We start from the raw sequence: 13,785 nt of genomic DNA, 5'->3' as shown, positions 1-13,785 counted from the left end.
GGAAGAGGTAATTCTTATTCTAGAGAAGGTATTTGTGGTAACTATTTTAAATGTGGCAAAGAAGGACATAGATCCTTTGAGTGTAGATCCTTTGGTGAGAACGAACAAGGTAACAAGAATGCTATGATTCGAGGAGACATTGAGGATTCACCAAGTGGACCTAAGGCTAGAGAAAACATGATGGTAGGAAGAACTTTGTGTAATAAGGGATTTGATGAAGAACCTGTTCTAAGGAGAAGCCTTTTCAAGACTAGATACAAGATGGTTGGAAATGTTGCAAGGTGATCATTGACAATGGAAGTTCAACAAATTTGGCATCAGAGGATTTGGTTAAAAAGTTGCAATTGCAGAGATTAAGACATCCTAAACCCTATCATGTTTCATGGATCAATCATGAGCATAAGATATTGGTAAGTGAGCAATGTGTTGTGAAGTTCAAGATTGGTAATTACTTTGATAAAGTTTTGTGTGATGTTATGCCTATGGACTGTTCTCATATTCTATTGGGTAGACCTTGGCAATATGATAGATATGTTATGCATGATGGAAGATTGAATTAATATACTCTTTGGATGAATGGAAGAAAAAAGGTATTTTTGTCTTTGATTAAAAGTCATAATGAGATAAATTGTAATACTGTGAGAATTTTCATGGTTGATGGAAAGAAATTTGAAAAAGAAATTAAAAAAAACCAAGTTTGTTTTGTTATAATTCTTAGAGGACCGAGTTTTGGTAGTAATGACCGAGCAATAGCGAAAGCTGCTAGAAACTAAGTAACAATAGAAACTAGTAGAGGTCGATTACTAGCAAAAATTGAAAACTTGTTGAATGAGCTCTAGGAGATTGTTGTAGAGGATATACCTTATGGTTTACCACCAGTAAGAAGTATAAGTCATTGTATGGACCTGATTCTTGGAGTTGTTTGCCAAATAATGCACCATATAGATTGAAACTTACAGAGAATGAAGAACTTAATAGACAAATGCATGAGTTGTTGTAGAAGGGTTTGATCAGAGAAATTTTGAGTCCATGTGTTGTACCTATTGTATTAGCACCTAAGAAGAATGGAGAATGGGGGATGTATATTGATTCCAGAGCTATTAACAAGATCATAGTAAAATATAGGTTTCATATGTCGAGGATGGATGACATAATGGATTGTTTGAGTGGAGCAAAGTATTTTACCAAGATTGATTTGAAGAGAGGTTATCATCATATCAGAATTAGAGAAGTTGATGAATAGAAGACTACTTTCAAGACAAAAGATGGTTTGTATGAATGGTTGGTAATGTCTTTTGGTTTAACTAATTCACCTAGTACTTTCATGAAGTTGATGAATGAAGTTCTTAAGAGATTCTTAAGTTTGTGATTGTTTATTTGGATGATATTTTGATATTCAATAAGAATAAGGAAAAACATCTTGAGCATGTTAGACATGTATTGCAGAGATTGAAAAAGAAGTTGATGATTAATTTTAAAAAGTATTCATTTATGCAAAAGGAGATTGTGTATTTGGAATTTGTGATTTCAACTAATGGTCTAATAATGGATCCTGAGAAGGTTAAAGCAATTTTGGAATGGCCTACACCTAAGAATGTGGATGAGGTAAGATCATTTTCATGGTTTGACTAGTTTCTACAAGAAGTTTATAAAGAATTTGAATTCTGTTTGTAATTCTATGACTGAGACAATGAGAGGAGATAAAATGGAATTCAAGTCGACACATGGAGCTTATAAGAGTTTTGAGACTTTGAAACAAAAGGTTGTTGAGTTACCTATATTGGCTTTACCTAATTTCAAGAAGGTATTTCAAGTTGAATGTGATGCAAGTAATAGTGCAATAGAAGCTAAGTTGAGTCAAGAAGGTAAACATGTTATTTTCTTTAGTGAAAAGTTGAATGATGCTAAAAGAAAGTATTATGTGTATAATCAAGAATTTTATGTTATTGTTCAAGTCTTGAAGAAATGGAGACATTATTTGATTCCTAAGGAGTTTGTGTTGTATACTGATCATAAAGCTTTATAGTATTTGGGAAGTCAACATAAGTTAAATTAGATATGAAGTGGGTTGAGTACTTGCTGAGTTTCACATTTGTGATCAAGCACAGCAGTGGAGTTACTAACCGAGTCATTGATACATTGAGCAGAAGAAGTTCTTTGTTGATCGAGATGAAGGTTGAAGTTTTTTGGTTTTGATGAAATGAAAGAGTTGTATGATGTTGACCTTGATTTTTCTAAGGTGTGGAGAGAGTCCAAAGCACCAAATCTATCATATCACATGAGTAAATATGATGAGTATTTTATTCAAGAAGGTATGTTGTTCAAAGGAATTCAATTATGTATACCAAGAAGTTCTATGATAATTAATTTGATTAAGGAAAAGCGTTGTGGTGGATTGGTTGGACATTTTTGGAATTGATAAGACATTGAGTTTGTTGAAGGACAAGTATTGTTGGCCATAGATTTATAAGGAGGTTCAAAAGTCTGTAAGGATTTGTAGAATTTGTCAAGTTGCAAAAAGGAGTAAGTCAGAATATTGGTTTGTATACACCTATTTCTATTCTAAAGAAACCTAAGAGTGACATCAGTATGGATTTTGTTCTTAAATTTCCTAAAATAGCAAAAGGGCATCATTCCATATTTGTTGTTGTGGATGAATTTTTTAAGATGGCACATTTCATACCATGTAAGAAAACATCAGATGTTGTGCATGTTGCTAAGATTTTCTTCAAAGAGATTGTCAGATTACATGGATTACCAAAAAGTATTATTTCTGATAGAGAAAGTAAGTTTGTTGGTTGTTTTTGGAGAACTTTGTGGAAGAAGATAGATACTAAGTTGAGATTTAGTTCTACATTCCATCCACAAACAGATGGATGGACAAAGGTTGTGAATAGAAGCTTGGGTAATTTTTTGAGATGCTTAGTTGGAGATAAACCAAGTAATTGGGAGCTAGTATTGGCACAAGATGAGTTTGCATATAATAATTCTATGACTAGGAGTACAGGGAAATTTACCTTTTGAGATTGTTACTGGGATGCAGCCTAGAGGCATATCATATTTTAAGGATATTGCTAGTGAAGAGAAGAGAAGTGTTGAACGAGAAGAATTTGTTGGTTTTATGAAGTCTTTGCATGAGGAAGTGAAGTTGAAGTTGGAACAAAGTAATGAGATGTACAAAGATAATGTTGATAAGTCTAGAAGACATCATGTTTTTAAAGTTGGTGATGAGGTTATGATTCATTTGAAGAAAGAAAGATTTTTTATTAGAACATACAATAAGCTGAAGATGAAAAAGTTTGGACCTTGTAAGATCTTGAGGAAGTTTGATAGTGGTAATGCTTATGAAGTTGAGTTACTTGATGACATGGATATGTCTCCTATATTCAATGTTTTTGGTTTGTATAAGTATCATGAGTCAGATGATGAAGTTGTTGTATCATATGATTATCCTGAGAAGCAAATTGAAGAGGTTGAATAGGTATTGAAGTAGAGAGTTGGTAAGCTCACAAGAGGAAAAGATTATTATGAGTATTTGGTGAAGTGGAAGAATAGACCAATTGGAGATGCTACATGGATTTCTCAATTTGAGTTGGATTCAGCTCAGGTTGTGATACTTGCATCATTTAGGAGAATCATTTCTCTCAACCCTAGTTGTCTGATGTAGGAGCATCATGGGTTGCCTTGTAATTATGTTCTTTTGGTCAATCTGGCAATTTTAACCGAGTTCCAGCAATGTTGACCGAGTTCCAATAGTGTTGACCAAGTTGTCCAATGTCAACCAAGTTCCAATAGTGTTGACTAATTTTTCTTGGGTTAATTAAGTTCCAACAGTGTTGACCAAGTTCTTGCAGTGTTAACCAAGTTGTTCAGTGTTGACTGAGTGTTCCTTTATGTGTCGAGTGAATCTAATGTTGTTGATACTTGGGTCCTTAATTAACTGAGTTCTCTGTGTTTTTGGATTTTAGTTGGAGTTGACTCTTGTATTTAATTTGGATCATGAATTTAATGATTAGATCTTGTCTATGGATGAGTGTTGACCATTTTGAGTTCAGCCTTTCTATTATGTAATGTTTTAGAATCTTTTGTAAGTCATTTTGGCAAGTATACCTATAGTTATTTGGTTTAGTTTATAGAGGACTTAGAGAGTCAAAGAAGATGTTTCTGGAATTGCGAATTTGAAACTGAATCATAGATCTCGAAGTTATATTTTGTATCTAGTTGTAACACAGAAGGCCTTATAGTTGGTCGTATATGCTGATAATTTGATGAATCAATAAAGTTTTTTGTTCTCTCTCTCCTTGGTGTTTTTCTCTATGTTGTTTGCAAGGTGGTTGGATAGTTGGGTGTGCCTTTGGCCCTAGTTGTTCATATCCCTCCTTGCACCAGAAAGACCTATAGCTCTACGGACCTTATCTTGGTGGTATTGTAGTACTAGATGATGCCTTAGAAGATGATAATGGCTAACTAGTTCTAGTCAAGATATATCTTTCCAGCCTGTCAAAAGTAATGATGTTGGTTGTAGATACAAGATATCATATCCTATCAACTACTTCCCTCTGAGAAGCAATGAGAACTCTATCAGTAGTAGAAACCATCATGGGTATCACTACTAGAGTCCTCTAACCCACCTATTGTCGATGAGAAAGTGGAACTAGATCATCCCTAAGATACTAATCATGATCAGTAACTTCATTGTTCCCTTGACCAAAATAAATTAGAAGATCCAAATAGTTAATGTTCAGCCCTAGATGGAACTCAGTGTATTACTATTGGGAAAAATGTAATGAAATCTTGTTGTTATTAGGATAACAACCATGTGTTGCAAGGAGTCAAGCATATATAAGACATGAAATCTATGAAATTGCACATCAAGTAACTCGATATGCCCTTACCTTGGCCCTCCCCTCATAATTTGGGAAAAACTCTCATTTGATGACATCCTTAGAGACATGACTCTGAAATTGCTCTAAGGATACATCACTTGAGATCCTTGACTCTCAACTATGTAAAATTCTTATCAATTGCCTATCGTAACAATTATGAATGTGAATTGAAACATGTTGTAAGGTCATCAAGATTCCTCAAAGTACTAGCAAAAATATCTCTATGCAACCCCTCCTCATATCTACTAATGGACTCTCAAAGTCAATCCATCGTTGGTGTAGTACTTTGAATTGTAAGTGAGGTTAAATATGTGGTGTAGCATCATCTGGTTCCTAACCCTAATCTTATCCCTAGTCTCAATCCCATGGTTCCTCATCCTCATGTACATCATGAGGAACATCAATTGTATCATGTGTGGCCATCTAGGGGTAACATCTAAACTAAATTATAAAAACTAAGTACTCGAGTATAAATTACAAGTGCATGTACAATGAAAACTAATATTATTTCATCTAAAAAATATATAAAGTTTAAATTTACAAGTACATATTAATTTCTATTTTTTTAAATTCTATAACAATCTAAAGATTCATTATTGGGTCTTGGGGTTCCTAAGGGGTCATATGTGTCATAAGTGAGTCTAAGGGTCATATATGTGTCATATGAGTGTCATAAGGGTCACATATGTGTCATATGTGCCTTAGAATACCTCAAGAGTTTGTAGGTGTCATAAGTGGTCAAAAGGGATCCTAGTATGTCTTAAGGGTACCTTAGTATTACAGTGGGTCCTCATATGTATTAATGAAACCTAAGATACATTAATGGGTCCTAGGGGCTCTCAACATGTTGAAAGGATGGATAAGGGTCCTAGATTGCCTTAAGGGGTTGTAGGTTTCATAAGTGGTTGAAAGAGGTACTAGTATGACTTAAAGGTAGCTGAGTACTATAATGATTCCTTGTATGTATTAATGAAACCTAAGACATGTAAATGGGTCCTAATACATGCTAAGATACATTAATGGGTCCTAGGGATCCTAGGAGGTCTTAACATGTCATAAGGGATGAATAAGGGTCCTAGAATGCCTTAAGGGGTTGTAGGTGTCATAAATGGTCAAAGTGGGTCTTAGTATGTCTTAAAGATCCTAGAATGCCTTAAGAGATCTTAGGTGTCATAAGTGCTACATTGTGTCCTCGTATGTATTAATGAAACCTAATATACATTAATGGGTCCTTGGACATGCTAAGATACATTAATGAGTCCTAGGGGGTTTAAAAATGTTGTAAGGGAAGGATAAGGGTTCTAGAATTTCTTAAGGGGTCATAAGTGTCATAAGTGGTTGAAAGGGATCCTAGTATGTCTTAAAAGTATTTGAGTCCTATAATGGATCCTCGTATGTATCAATGACTAATATACATGAATGGGTACTAGGACCTGCTAAGATACATTAATAGGTCCTAGGGGGTCTTAACAAATCATAAAGGATGGACCAGGGTCCTAAAATTTCTTAAGGGGTCATATATGCCATAGGTGGTCATAAGGGAACCTAGGTTACATAAATAGATCCTAGTACATGACTTAAGCAATCTTAAGTAGTAATAGATCATAAGATATATTAATGGGTCTAAGTGGTCCTATATGTTTCAAGAGGTTTTACCAAGGGTTCTTAAATCTTATTTTATGCCATAATGGGTCGCATGTCATGTAATAGGTCCTATTGAGGGTTCTTAAAACATTTTATGTCATAATGAGTCCTAACATAATATGTTAACATGACTAGCTAAGATAATATGATAGCATATAAAATGAAAACATCTACAACATATTTATAATATTTGAACATATTAGAAAGAAATCTAAATGTTTAAAGATCTAAAATACACATGTATAGTTTTAAAAATAAGCATTTTTTGTATTATTAGACTAAAAATTTCTAACATTCTCTAATTAGGGTCAAGTCTTACTAGGATTTTCTAGCTAAAGTCATGTAACTAGACTTTTCCAATCAAAATTCTCTAACTAGAATTTTGTAACATTTTCTAATTAGCGTTCACTAAATAAAGATTTATAACATTTTATATCTAATATTTTCAAAAATTAATTTAACTCTTCATATTTGTAAAAGTATCTAACAAAAAATCTTAAATATATGTACATAACATTTTAATATATAAAGAACAAGTACAAATATTTAAATGTCTAACCATAAATACATGTGCATGACAAATTTTCTACACCTTTATAAACTAATTTTTTTAAACAAATATCTAACTAAAACAGTAAAAAACAAACATATAAAAAATTACCGTACTGCCAACCACATGCCATCCACATGAAACTTTCCCTCATCTATTTTACTACCTTCCATTTCCTCCCTTTTGTTTTCCTAAGTTCCTCTTCCATCTTTTTTATTATCACCCCAATCTTCCTTCCATCTTTTTTATTATCACCCCAATCTTCCTTTTTGAAAGGTCTTTGCCACATTAGACAAGTGCCTTTTTATCCCTTTTCATTTAATGTTATTCATATATCATATCTTAGGCATGCCGTTTTGTAGGAAGAATAGTCATACCCCACAGCTATCAAGCGAGCTGCAATTAATGAATTTGGCATTTTCTAAAAACTTGTTTGAAGATAGCTAAGGGTAAAAGGCACTCATAAGGTTTCTTTGGAAAAGACCAACCCGCTTTTCACTATTGACTAGTACTATCTTCCTAAGAAGCCGTTTGTGCAGTCATGCATCGGTATACAACTTGCACCGAGCAATTCCATGCATGTTATACAACGTGCGCACCGGATCTCTTATTGTTAAAAATTTAAGTGACTTACAGACTGGATTGCCTTCTTGCTACCCATTGTTTTATAAAGTTGGATCTTCTCTTCTATTCAAAGTGGCACAAGCAGTACTTCCAATAACAGTTTTTTTAATGAATCACTTCCACCGACTTACTTCCATTCCTTTATACACAATGAAAGGGATTTGTTTAAATGGTCATAGAAGAGACTAATAGTTTTAAGCAATTTGAGTAGAGAAAATTGGGAGAGCATTACTTAGAGAAGGCTATAGCTCTGTGTTACAAAATAGGACTAGTGATAACTTGCCTTAGATGTTTTGCTTGGTTTCAAATGCTGAAAGGAATTTGAGATATCAGTTACTAAGCCTAAATACCTTCATTCTAAACAATCAGCTGGGCCTGAAGGACTTATATGTGGTGTTAACTATGGGAGGAAAGTTGAGCCTGATTTTGTTGGTAGTGTTGGGAGTGTGCATTTGTGAAGGATCATCTCAATCAACGCTTCTTAGTACAAGATTTTATGCCAATTCATGTCCAAATGTTGAGGCCATTGTAAAAGAAGTTGTTAGGTTAAAATTCCACCAGTCATTTGTCACTGTTCCTGCCACCTTGAGGCTTTTCTTCCATGACTGCTTCGTTGAGGTAAGCTAAAGATAATTTCTTGCCAACCAGTCATATAATGTGTTCCAATAGAATCTTAAATCGACAAATGAATTTTACAATATTATTTCTTTTAATGTTATGTTTTGAAATTTGATTGTGTGCAAATTTTTTAATTGATATTTTGGGTCATATTCAGTTAACCATCATCAGAACAAAAAAGAACTCAAGAAAATGAAAAATGAACTTTTTTTTGTCTTGATGATGATCCATTGATTGTAATTTGAAACATTGACTCAAAATATACACACAATCAAATTCCAGAAACATAAATATAATTGTTACGAATTATAGAAATATACTAACACATATTGTATGTTCAAAATAGTTTATAATTTTATATTTAATTATATATTATCTTTTCATCACTATCTCAAAGCCCATTGTAATCTTTCATCGAAATGTTAGACTTGAATTGTTTGGATTCATTGATGCTAGATCAATATGACAATTAGAAAGGTTTAAAAATGTAAGCAATTTACTAATGTAAAATGGTTTGGTGATTTTTTTGTGTGTGACAGGGATGTGACGCCTCTGTGATCATCCAATCTACTGAAAACAATGAGGCAGAAAAGGACAGTGCAGATAACTTGTCGCTGGCTGGGGATGGGTTTGATACTGTGATAAAAGCAAAGCAAGCTGTAGAGAATGCGTGTCCCAACACTGTGTCTTGTGCTGATATCCTAGCCATTGCTACAAGAGATGTTATAACACTGGTAAGCAATCGTCATAAATTAACAAGAACAGAGAGAATTCTATTAATTTCTTAGGCCTGGGATGATAAAGAGGCATTAGCCATCAACAAATTAATAATAGTTCGTATAACTTGTGCATTCACTATTTAGTCATCGAAATGGATCTTGATAACAGTTGTTTAGTTTAATTGAATTTTGATGAAGAAATCATTTTCCTATGTGTTAAGTTTTTTATAAATTGGTTAAGATTCAAATTAGGAGGTCCTCTATTAACGAGATATCAGCCCATTTTAAGACCAGTCCATCTTTGATCTAAATGTAGATTATTTCCAACATTATGATCTTCGAGAAATCTATGTCATGTTTTATTCCTTGTATTCAATCACGTATACCCTTCGAACCTAAAAATCAAAGGTATAAACCTCGTTTGACCTCCAAATTAACAAATAGACTTAATTTGAAAAGTGTCCCTACATAATATACAGTTTAATTGAATTTCTTGCAAAAAGGTTACTGTATTATGTGTTGAATAGTTTACAGATCAATTACATTCAAATTACTTTTTGTAGTGCTCTACCAGTGAGCTATTAACCATTTTAGAATCAATCCATCTTTAGTCTGAACAATCTTATTTCTAACATGTTTTTTCTTAGACGGAATTTATGCAGCGCATATAATCTTTGAACCTAAAAATAAAATCAAAACGGTATTTAATCTCTTGAATAACAAACACTTATCTTACTTTTTAAGCTTCAACCCTTTTTTTCACATTAATTTGTGTCAATTCAACCCTTGCTTGATTTAAACACTTCACAATTACCATGTTTTCACCCACATTATCTTGTGGATCCTACCACCCTCTATTTGGCCAGGCACTTGTCTTGAATCGCTGCTCACATATGGACAGGCATACTTTTTTGTCTTGAATTGCTGCTTACAAATGGGTAGGCATCAATTTTTATTGTTGATAAAATGGTGGGTGCTCTTTTCAAGATTCATGACAAGAGACTAACCACTTTTTGTAGATTCTATTAGACTCGTGACAAGAGACTAACCACTTCCTATAGATTCTATAAGTCTAATAATTGTATCAGACATTGAAAGATCAATCTATTGATACAACAATTAGAAAATAAGAATATGAAACCCTGTACTGTTCAAGAATCAAACAGTTTTTTAATAACATTTGATTATGTCTTGCATATTCATTAATACCATTGACACAGATAACTGTTAAAGAACTAAGCATTTTGGTTATTGGGTTGTATACAGGTTGGAGGTCCAACATATAATGTGGAGTTGGGGAGAAAAGACGGAACCATATCCCAATCATCCAGAGTGGATGGAAATCTGCCAAAGGCTTCATTTAATCTAGATCAACTGCTTTCCCTCTTCGACACAAAGGGCTTATCTCAGACAGACATGATTGCTCTATCTGGTAACAAATCATACTAACTATTATATAACGTTCTCATAATCTATTGTATTCTTTGTGGAAAATGAATGAAATGACCCTTTCATAGGCTCACACCCTGTTTTGAACATGTTTTACAGCTGGTTTTAAATACATTTAATAAAGATCATATTTTTATTTTTTTTCAGGGGCTCATACAGTGGGGAGCTCTCATTGCACAGACTTTTCGTATAGAATTGACAGCAACCAAATTGATCCCACTCTTAACACCAACTTCGCGAACCAACTGCAGATCATGTGTCCCATGAATGTTGATCCAAATGTTGTTGTTAGCCTCGACCCAACAACGCCTTCTAAATTTGACAATGTCTACTACCAAAATCTGGAAAATGGCAAGGGTCTTCTCACTTCTGACCAGGTGTTATTCAGTGATAGACGCTCAAGACACATAGTCAGAATGTATGCAAAGCATTCATCTAGATTTAATGCAGACTTCATACAAGCGATCACAAATCTGGGTCGGGTCGGTGTTAAGGTGGGTAGTCAAGGAGAAATCAGAAAAGATTGCAGCCGCTTCAATTAAATATCTTGGTGCTTGGATTTCTCAACCCTTTTGACAGTCTTGTATAGAGGCTTTGACATACCAACATTAGAACTCCCTGCATTTTGGGGATCAAATATTTATTCTAATATTTGCACGTTCCTTTTAGAAGGGAATAGTAGGCTATAAGTTCTTAGAGAAGAACAAGTTGATTTGTCATGTTGTTATATAACCGTCTCCCTTGTGCTGCTTCTGCTTCTCCTGTCACATTTGTTCATTTTCATTGACAAATAATACCAATAAAGCTAGATGTATGTATTAGTTTTTTATTACTTCTGTTGGTTTAGATTGACTAGCTCGCAAATCTGTTTAAGTACGTCTTGCAACCTGGTATCCTGCATTGAAAAGTGTATTACTTGTCTGCATGGCACTTGGCATTAAAAGAATTACATTAAGATTTCAATAGCTATTCGACGAAATTTAGAGAATAAAAAATTTCATATATTCTCAATGAATTTATAAGGCTATCTCAAGTTTTCGGTACAAGTCCAAAAGGCAACGGGTATGATTTTTGGGATGAAGAAAATAAATTGTGAATTTTAGGGACAATTAGGGGAAAGGACCCAGAACTTGAACGCGTTCCAATGGTTGTAATAGGAGTTGTTCATTTGATACCCAACCTTACGGATTTGTAATAGGAGTTGTTCATTTGATTGATACCCAACCTTACGGATTTGTAATAGGAGTTGTTCACTTGATACCCAACCTTACGGATTTAATATCCATATTTATTATCTTAATGCCCAACTTGTTTGACAGTAGCGCACAAATAATTGTGGCTTTAAAGTTGTCAGTACAATAATAACTACCCATAATTGAATGAAATGTACCCGTAGTTATAAAAAGCAACCAATGATGTGATGCCACATAACCTATGCAAGTATGATAACCCTTTTTGCACAACCATTGGTCTTACTTTTTATTTGGGTTGTTTTGGACAACTTGGCAAAAAGCATGCTAATGCGGCATCACAACTGATGATGTCGACTTGAAACCTTAGTTATAAGCAAACGACTTGTCAAGTAAGCTATTGTAAACAAGAAGGGATTTTTTGAAATTTCCACATAGGATTTTGATAAGCATGAAATTAGGGTGCTCAAGTAATGGATCCTCTCCCCTAAGAGATGGCAAATGAAGACGACTATATGACAAATAGAAAAATTATTAAAATACGTAAAAAAAATTTAATATTTTTATGAAAATATGGAGTAAAGCATGTATTGATATATTATTAGAATCTTCAAAACAAAGAGCTAACATAATCATGAATCATCATAGAGTTAAAGAGGAGTGAAAGAAGTTGTGAGGTATGTATTGAAGAAAGTTATCCTTAATTTAACATTTCAGCTATGATTGACATTAAATGATATGATATGATAGATTTTAATGACGTCCACGAGACTAAAGTAGTCTATGGGACCCATGCAATCACCCTCCCGAGTCAGGAGCGGAACTAGTCAGTTGTAAAGTTTTGGATAACTTGTCTCTCCTTCTCTGAAGTTTGGTAATCAAATCCGCTGCTCTCTTCACTTGATCTTCCTCGAATAAATAGTTGAAGTCCTTGTTCTGCAATATTTTTGTATAACTAGATCTGATGTCATTGTAAGCCAGGCAATCCTTGACAAAGTGCTGCTCCAAACAATCAAAAATGGCATCTTATTCCACTCTCAAGGTGCACGGACGTGTGTGCACATTACACAAAAAGGAAACTGAAACTACTGAATTCATACTACAAATTACCTTTTCCCCACCCAACTTGCAAGCTTTCTCTATAACTGTTATGACATTAGAGCCTCCATGTGATTATTTGTAGCAATATCCATAGTTAAAGGTTAAAATAGGTGAACTACCCCAACACTATCTTTTCAATTTCCACCAATCCCTACAAATCCTAAATTACCTCATGGAGAAGCACTAGTATTAAACTTATTTATTTATTTACTTATTGGTTGTTTTTGCCTTAGTCACAGATAATTTAATTATGTAAGATTTATTTTAATTAATGTTTCGAATTAATTCCTATAATCCATTGTCAAAAATAGAAGTTAAGATCTATCAAAACTTTAGTCCAAACTTCATAATCTATCAGAGTCTTGATCAAAAATAAGTTTTAGACTAAATTCCATCATGATTTGGATTAAACTCTGTAACCCTCCATTCTCTTGTTCCATCTATATTTAGGTCAACCTCCATAATTCATACATTACTCAAAGAAAATTTAACCATTAAGTTTTTTTAATCAATATTTTGGATCAAATTTTATGATCTACAGTTGATACTAAAAGACATGATTCATCAAAGTTTAAGTTCAAATTCCACAATCTATCATTCTCTTGATTTACTAACATTTCAAAACAACTTCCATAATTCAAACTAAACTCTGTGAACCATCATTCGTTTGATTCATCTATATTTAGATCAACCCCCAAAGTCTATAACTTACTCAAATAAAATGTAATTATCAATGTTTTGAATCAAATTCTATAATCTATATTCAACATTACAAGTCAAGATCTATCAATATTTCAAGTCACATTCCATGATCCATTGACATTTCAATTCAAATTCCATGATTTGGATTAAATTCTACAAACCATCATTTTCTTGGTCCATCTATAATTAGAACAATGTAAGTTTTTTATCAATGTTCTGGATTAATTATATGGTCTATAGAGAAAATTGGAAGTCAAGATCTATCAAAGTTCAATTCAAATTCCATAATCTATAACTCAATC

General features: G+C 33.4%; 1 protein-coding gene and 1 long non-coding RNA gene across 4 annotated transcripts in view; one reads left to right on the top strand and one right to left on the bottom strand.

Annotated features, from left to right (window-relative positions):
• Positions 1 to 13,785, bottom strand: part of LOC149558993 (uncharacterized) — a 34,727-nt gene that overhangs the window by 11,179 nt on the left and 9,763 nt on the right. The gene's annotated exons all lie outside the window — the stretch shown is intronic.
• On the top strand, positions 3,894 to 11,322 carry LOC149558994 (peroxidase 50-like). 2 transcript variants are annotated; one of them, XM_089828356.1, is made up of 5 exons: positions 3,894 to 3,913; positions 8,124 to 8,322; positions 8,862 to 9,056; positions 10,308 to 10,473; positions 10,638 to 11,322. In XM_089828356.1, the coding sequence occupies exons 1-5, from the start codon at positions 3,894 to 3,896 to the stop codon at positions 11,030 to 11,032; spliced, it is 975 nt and encodes a 324-aa protein (XP_089684482.1). In that variant the 3' UTR covers positions 11,033 to 11,322. The 2 variants fall into 2 exon arrangements, with proteins under 2 accessions (XP_089684482.1, XP_089684480.1); XM_089828354.1 differs by lacking the exon at positions 3,894 to 3,913 and having other exon boundaries at positions 7,930 to 8,322.

Source organism: Cupressus sempervirens, chromosome 5, assembly GCF_028749045.1.
Source record: "Cupressus sempervirens isolate cs-2001-9-10 chromosome 5, ASM2874904v1, whole genome shotgun sequence".
Lineage (NCBI taxonomy): Eukaryota > Viridiplantae > Streptophyta > Pinopsida > Cupressales > Cupressaceae > Cupressus > Cupressus sempervirens.
The sequence above is the reverse complement of the archived record's forward strand: the minus strand, read 5'-3'. Positions and strand labels throughout refer to the sequence as shown.